Genomic DNA, 8,693 nt, shown 5'->3' on the forward strand with positions numbered 1-8,693 from the left:
ACCTGCTAACATAAAGTCAGGCTTCAAATCTAAAGGGATTTTTCTTTTCAATCGTTTTCGGATTGACGCTGTCCTGTTTCTGCCCTCATCTGTTAGTGATAGGCCAGATCCTGCAGTTTCTGGAGGTGTCGATTCTGCTTTGAACAGTGGCGTACCTAGGGTTAATAGCGCCTGGGGCAAACACCAATCTCGCGCCCCTCTTCCCCCACATAAAGTGCTTAATTATAATTTTTTTTATAAATGATGACACAAACTTTTAATAAAACTTTATTATTCATTATAAATAAACAATTTGTTTATGTAACATTTGTTTTTCTAGCTTTAATTACTGCAAATATCTTAATAACATTGTCAAAATCAACTTCTTCGGTAATTTCTCGCTCTATGCTTAGTAAAGCGAGATCACAGAGACGGCTTTGGCCCATCGAAGCTCTCAAGTAAGAGTTAATCAGTTTAAGTTTACTGAATGATCTTTCACAACTAGCTGCAGACACAGCTACTGTTAGCAATATTTGCAATGCTATACGCATATTAGGGAAAACGTTTTCGTCTCCATTATCAACTATAAACATAAGTAGTTGCTCGGGACTTGATATTTTTTCCCTACGGCTAGTAAGCAGCATTCTAAATTCCAAAATTTCTTCGTACAGTTCTCGTCCATCCACATCAGAACTGTAGACTTCGCCAAATTTTTTACATTGATTTTTTAAGTGATTGATTTCCGTATTGAAGCACAGCCCTTCCACATCAACAAGAAATCCAAGTTTTTCATCAATTTCCATTAATAGAACTTTAATTTTTAATTATTAATTCATTGAAAAGACGGTCGACAGTCCCTGTTATTACTCATTCCATTTCTCCTTTTGCTGTTAACCCAACATCTCTAGACATTTCGTCATCCATTCTTTTTTTTCTTCTTTGACGTCTTTCAAATTCAACACCCCTTTTGTTGCAAATTTGAACGCCTTTTTTTATTGAGTAATTAACTAAGACTTCTTTCTCACTTTGGAAATAATCTTGGAGCAATTTCAAATCTAAATCTGCATTATGAAAGTTCATTTTAGGGTCCTGCAACCTCTTTTAAACACGGTCAATTCGGCCAAGAATCTTGTTCCAAAACCCTAGCAATGTTAGAAAGTCATACGTTAAAGTTCTATTACAAAGTTACTTTGCTACGCTTTTTGTTTCATTTGACGCGCTTTGGTCTACCATTAAGTTCTGAACAACTTCCACTATTTCATCAATGTAGGTGTGTACAAGTTTTACTGATTCTGTTTTAGCGCTCCATCTGGTATCGGAACCGGACTTCAAAGTAATAAGCACAGCATCTTTAAGTTTTTGCCATCGTTGAGTTGATCTTGAGAAAAAAACGTAAAAAAGCATCGATGGTTCCAAAAAAAGTAACCATCATTACTTCTTCTTATTTAGCCGCATGTACACCTACCAAATTAAGACTGTGATTGTCACAATTGAAAAATATGGCAAGATAGTTTTTTTCCTTTATTTTTTGATGCACACCACTCTTGTGGCCAGCCATAACAGCAGCATTGTCATAGCATTGTGACCTGCAGTTTTCTACATTCATATCGTCTTTTTCTAATTGCTCTAATATTGTTTGGGCTAAGCTAGCTGCATCCTTATTGCTGAGTTAGATAAAGCCAATGAAAGATTCTTTTATATATACTGTTTTTTTCTCGAAATCGATCTCGACATACCTAACTACCTCAAACATTTGTTCGCGATGGGCTAAATCTGGAGTTAAGTCAAACATTATCCCATAATACTTTGCTTTATGTATCTTTTCAAGCAAGTTAGCACGAACATTGAATGCTATGATGTGAATGAACTCGTTCTGAATATTGGGTGAAAGATCTGTAGTGGATCCAGGATGGCTCTCCGCAAATTTTAAATGATCTTTAATAACAGGATCAAAATTGGAAACTAGTTTCAGTAAACCAAGTAAATTTCCGGAGTTAGCATTTGATTGAAGTGATTCTCGGTGTCCTCGCAAAACTAAATTTTGCATTGCAAGGTATTTGATGCAGTGCAACAGCCTTTTCATTTTATTGCATCAATATCACGCCACTTTTGATTTTCTCTTTGAATTTTTTATTGAAGTTCTGCATCAATTATTCCTCTATTGTATTGTCTCTAATTTCTTTACAGTTCTTTTCATTGGTTTCTTGTTCCAAAACTAGATCAAAAAACAAAATCCGTATTCTTGTTCCAAACTAGATTGGTTTTCGTATTTTAAAAAAAAAAGACTGCAAAAACAAAAGGCAGATTTTTTAGAAGGCGAGTAAACCAACCATGAACGCATCACTTGCTCACCGTGACCATTTCCTAATTTTTTAAAGAACCAAGTTTTGTTTATAGAACGATTGTTAGTCAGAAGAAAAGAACCTTCGATATTTCGGAAATGTTTAAAACCATGCTTAATAATTTCAATTCTCAATGGATCAGTTATGATTGTTTTTCCTGTTTCTTCACTATACATAAGAAATCCGATGTCGTGTTCTACAATAATTTTAGGTATGGGACATTTAATAATTTAGACGTTTTTGGATATCAAGTCTTTATCTTCAACGTCATCAATCTTCATTTCTTTGTCAAAATTAGGCCCAACTTCTGTTTTTTCAGAAGTAGCAAGGATTTCGGAATTATATCTATAGTTCTCTGCATCGCCATCAATAGATACCGCAACTAATTTTTTCTTGCATGAACTTGACCCAGTATCTTCTAATTCTTGAGGCCTTGTGCTTGCAAAATTTTCTGAATTATCTGAAGAAGTCGTGCTCGTGCTCGATTTTTGAAAAAACTTCTTAAAAACTTTGCTGCTTTTTCTTTTTCTTTTTCTTTTGTCTCTAATAAACGTCGTTTTCGACCTGCAGCCCCACGTTCCTTCTTTTTCTCAAAAGAACGATTCATGGTTCTCAGCTAATTATTTTTAAAATTATTAAAAATTTGCTATATATTGACAAAAGCAATATAGTTTTTAGTTACATATATCTCAACAAAATATTTTAGAATATATTTGTAGAAGACGAATCCAGTGATTCAGAAGGCGCCCATACAGGCAATACCAGGCGCCAGTGTATATTTCAGTTTTGATTTATTTAAGGTGGCTCACCCCCTTTAAATCTAACTTTTTATTTATAAATGTTAAAAACTTGTTTTTTGTTTTTTATATAAGGAAATTATGTTAAAACTTTAACTTTTTAAAAGAAAAATGAAATTTGCATTTTTTGATGCTGAGTGAGCATAATTTGTCTAAAATCTTACCTTAGCTAAAGCAATGATATTTTGACTAAAATATGGACTAAATATACCATATTTTGCCAAATGGTAGCTAAATAGTTGCTCCAGGGCTGGAACTAAATTTTTTACCAAAAGTTGAAAATAACTAAAATGGCAGCACTAAACGTGCAGAAATTGATTTATTGCGTGTGTCAGTCTGACAAACTACATTAAAACTAACTTTTATATACTTAAAATACTATAATTCTATCCCAGTCCTCATAAAATAGTTAATAAATATTCTGTTAAAATTTGAAGATAAATGCTTTATCCAAATTGAAGAACGTTTTCGTGAGAAAATCATATTAAAATAACCAAGTCTTAAAAAACAGATTTAAAATAAACAAACATAAAAACGAAGATTTTTTTTAATAAAAAATTACTAAAAACTGCCACTAGCGTAAAATTTCACATCATCTCTCCTTTCCAATGTCTAAATAACCTTTTTTTATCGATCTTAATATTTTTTCTTCAATTTTTATTAATAACAGTCGATTTCCTTGACATGTTCGTACCGCTTTTTTTAGCACATTTTTTAGAAATATAACATTTTGCAAAACAGTAGAAAAGCATAATAGATCTAACACTGAGAAATAATTCAAAACTTCATGTGGGAATTTTCAAGAAGTTAAATGAATTAGTTGTTTACACGGTTGCTATGGCGTTGCTAAGGAGTAAGAAAGTGCATTGACAACAATAAATGTATTTTTTGTTACTTTTAAAGCACATAATATTATATGTGTATATTATAATTTATATTATATTATATTATAATATTTATATATTATATTATATTATATTATAATAGTATATATATTTTAAAGCACATAATACTATATATAAAAATATATTATGAACTTCGTACTTTAATGTTCAAAAAAACATAATTTAAAGAAAAAAAAAAATATTTTTATTTTTTAAGGGAGTGAGCTACCTTAAAATAAAATATCAAAATCTGTCTTACTTTTCTTTGTTAGTTTCATTAAAAGTGCATAAGTTGCACTCACTTGCGCAAAATGCACACTTGAGGCTGCGGAAAAACGCCACCTTACAACATAAACTAATAAAGTTTTAAAGTTTATTTTAAAACTTTAAACTACTTTAAAGTTTTTTTTAAATCCTAATTTATTTTATATAATTCTCGCTTATTGTATCGCAACCAAGCCTCTTTTGCGCCCTTTTACCCTGCCTGCCCTACCCTAGAAACGCCACTGGCTTTGAACGTGGAGGAAATTGCTACTGCAGAAAACAATGGTCGTCTTAAAGTAGACGTCACTATGAACTTAGCTTCATTTGAATTTTAACCGTTGACATCAGCTCTTTCAGATTCGTTAGCGATATGTAAGGAAAGTCTAGTTGCTTCCACATCTGCTGGAACTATTTTTTGTGCCAATAGTCAAGCTATAGCCTCGCCCTATGTGGTATTTCCATTTCCTAAAGCCGGACCGCGTAGCCAGAGTAAACGCTGGCAAGAGAAAACAGGGCAAATCACGTATTTTGACCGATACACCAGAAAAATTGGCTATTGATCTGACAGAATAAAAGAAAAAGAAAAAAGGAGAACCAAAGTCTAAATTGGTTGCAGCCATACAAAAAATAAAACTCGTAAGGACTTCATTTTCGAATTCATGAAAACATTGATGATACTTTCTATCTTGTGTGTGGCGAGCCCTATTCAAATAGTAGATCAAGGGAAACTTGGGTTCAGTGTGTAGACTGTAAATTGTGGACCCATGAAGAATGTACAGATGGTACTCCTGTTTTTATTTGTGAAAATTGTTTAGAGTGATTAAAAAAAAACACATCTTTTTTTAATTTGTTTACTTAATCTTTTGTATTTGTTTACCTGTTTACCTAATCTTTTGTGTTTGTTTACCTAATCTTTTGTGTTTGATTACTTAATTAGTTTTTTAAAGCTTCATTTTCAAGTCTTATTAAATGTATCAACTTGCCCCATGGTGTGTATCAACTTGCACCAGTATGGGTCAGGTTGATACACAAATCTTTATCTTACTTTTTGTGCTGTATTTATTTAATTATGTTCTAATCAATAAATTTTTTGTTACTAAAATATGCAGGATACTTAGTGTAACATATACAAGTTATTATTTCTACTCTACATATAATATTTAGCTTTTAATGTCAGAAAATGTAAAAAGTGTATCAACGTGCCCCCCTCTCCCCTAAATGAAAAAAATCCGACTTTTTTATGGGACTTAACGTTTCATAATTTTCGGCAATCATTCAGCCATATATTTAAAATTATTAAAAGAAAAACCGTAATAAAAATTCAAATTTGCGTTGCAATGAGATCAACGTCCCAAACGGGAAATTATTTAACCGGTGTCGAAATTCGATAACAAAAACTTTGTTCTGTGCCCACATGCCTGAATCAATTCACTTTATTGACTATTATTGCTATGTCGAGACTTCTTTGTAAATAGAAGCAGATTTTTTGAAAACTATTTTGTTGGAAGAGTTTGATGTCAATTTTTGTTTAATAGAGGTCGGCAGCTGTTTTAAAATACTTGGTGGGTAATTAGAGCTGACATGGATATAATTTAACAAACTTTCAGGTTTATAGTTAGGTTTGAAGCTGCTGGTTCAACAAAGCAAATAGAGTTGATAAGAATCTTCTTGTTTATAGAAGAATTAACAATGTTAAAAATAAAGTTGACAATGTTAAAAATAAGGAATTTATAAAAATATTTGTCTTTGATATTCTTGAATCATTAAATTACCTTCTGTGTGTTGCTCCACTGGTTTATGAATAAAACATTTCTTAGCTCGGTGTTAAAATTTGTTTACTTATTATTTCAACTTCGTTCTTTGCTGTGTTTATGAGACGAACCATTGAGTTATTTAAAAAATTAGGTTTATGATCTGTTAATGTGATGAAACAGTTTGACGTTCCGTTTATATGGATTTTGTAAAAAACATCTTAATTTTTTAATATAATTTTTCCTTCTTCGTTAATTTGATCATTTATTATTGGATTTTTTTTTTTATAATTATTTGCCGTAGCGTTTGTCATCAATTTATTGTATTCCTATTCAGATAGCTTGTATAAGTTTGACGACATATTTGCATATGTGTAGATATATTTCAATTTTTGAATAGAAGAAACGTCTCTTTTAAATTTATTTTGGAAGTTGCTTGGGTTTTCCTTACCAGGATATTTTTAATTGTTTCAAATAAATCGTTTTCAAATGCACACATATCTTAAATCAGAGGGAAATGCGGTGTGTTAATGCCATAAAATTTCAAGTTTTCATTGATTTATTGTTATTATTGTTATTGTTACAATTATTATTATTATTATTGTTGCTAATATTATTATTACTATTATTATTATTATTATTTTGTGCAATAAAAAGACCGATAATGTTCAAAACTGCAACTGCATAAATAGAACTACGGGTCCTTTGCAAGAAAAATTTGAAATAAGTTCTCATTTAAATCATTAAATCAGAAATTTATTAAATAAAAAATCTGAATAAATTTCCAAATGAAGACACGAAAATAAATACCTCTTAAATAACTATAAAAACAAATGACCAAATTAAACTATCCCCATTCCAAAGAAATTTATTTAATAATCACTTTCTGTAACTTCCCGTTAACCAAAAAAATATAGTAATTGAAATTTTTTTTATAATAACTTATAACTTCCTGTAAAATATTTTTTTCTATAAATCGAATTTTTTTTGAGATTTAGTAACTCTTCCTGATGATCCAGCAATGGTGAAACTTCAAGCTGAAGAAAAAAGTTAGATAAGTGTTTTTTACTAATTTATTATTGCTCTATTCTTTAAGAACATTGAGCACTCTATTTGTTAAATACACTAACATAATTTACATATATATATATATATATATATATATATATATATATATATATATATATATATATATATATATATATATATATATATATATATATATATATATATATATATATATATATATATGTATATATATATATATATATATATATATATATATATATATATATATATATATATATATATATATATATATATATATATATTAGTAGAAAATCACTTAACAAAAATTTTTCCATTTAACACTGTGTTTCATCAACAAAGATTCATCAGAAATGAGGAATCTTTGTTGATGAAACACAGTGTTAAATGGAAAAAAATTTTGTTAAGTGATTTTCTACTAATATATAATTGCTCTGTTCTTTTAAGAACATTGAGCACTCTATTGTGTAGAATACTTTTTAAAGTTGTTTAAATATATATATATATATATATATATATATATATATATATATATATATATATATATATATATATATATATATATATATATCTGTATTGCTTTATTATTAAATAGTATTGAACACTCTTAAACGCACAAGAGTATTTTTATTATTAATATACCATAACAATATATTATCTATATATATATATTATATAACAATATATTATCTATATATATATATATATATATATATATATATATATATATATATATATATATATATATATATATATATATATATATATATATATATATATATATATATATATATATATATACATTATCAGGCCAGTAGCAACCTGGGGGGCATTTGCCCCCAATAATTTTTCAAATAAATAATTTTGAAGAAATTGACTGAAAAAATAAAAAAAATTTCGGGCTAGTACTGCCCCACCCCACTCCCCCTCCAACAATATAAATTTTGTTCATACAAGCCTGATTGTATATATATGTGTGTGTGTGTGTATTTATATATTTAGTTACTTAACGTACCTTAAATAAAATTCAACCAAACTCATTTTTACTTTTTTTTTTTCTTGACTAAAAGTTAAAAAGGTTTTATAAACCGAACAGTTCCTACTTCAATATGTAGAGAATTCAGTTGATTAAAATAAATTAAATTGCTGATCAAACAATTTATAAATCATGATTTTTAATAAAGTATTAATTATAAAAACCACTTCTGTGGTTTTTCTTTTGATGTTGCATATCGTCATATATTTATGAACTGCTGTTTTTTAATGATTTATTTACAAGTTGGTATTTATTTATTTAGAAGTTTTATGGTGCAATGGAAACCGGAGGAATTTGCAATTATTTCGAATTAAACTATATTTTTGTGTTAGGCTCTGTAAAAATCTTTCGTAATTATGATTCTAACACTTAATGGTTAGAAGGTTTGACTCGTATTTTATATGACTAAGGCAAGTAAATAAGTTATTTATTATATGAATTGATAATGTTTCAAAAATTAAAACTTTCAGTGCTATTTGTTTCATAATTTTTCCAGTTTTCGTGTATTTTATCAATTTTTAGTTGCAGTGTGCAAGTTGCCTTGTTTCTTACGCAAAAATCCCGCAATTCAAATAATTCTTCAAAATGTAATG

General features: G+C 28.8%; 1 protein-coding gene across 2 annotated transcripts in view; it reads right to left on the bottom strand.

The window, feature by feature from the left end:
* Positions 1 to 8,193, bottom strand: part of LOC136076592 (uncharacterized) — a 34,894-nt gene extending 26,701 nt beyond the window's left edge. For both annotated transcript variants that reach the window (XM_065789896.1, XM_065789895.1), the window contains exon 1: positions 8,080 to 8,193. Coding sequence is in view for 1 of the 2 variants with exons in the window: in XM_065789895.1 (XP_065645967.1) it covers positions 8,080 to 8,105 (26 nt within the window). In the remaining variant the exon portion in view is untranslated. The remainder of the gene's footprint in view (positions 1 to 8,079) is intronic.
* Positions 8,194 to 8,693: the final 500 nt, after the last annotated feature.

This window comes from Hydra vulgaris, chromosome 02 (genome assembly GCF_038396675.1).
Source record: "Hydra vulgaris chromosome 02, alternate assembly HydraT2T_AEP".
Taxonomy (NCBI): domain Eukaryota; kingdom Metazoa; phylum Cnidaria; class Hydrozoa; order Anthoathecata; family Hydridae; genus Hydra; species Hydra vulgaris.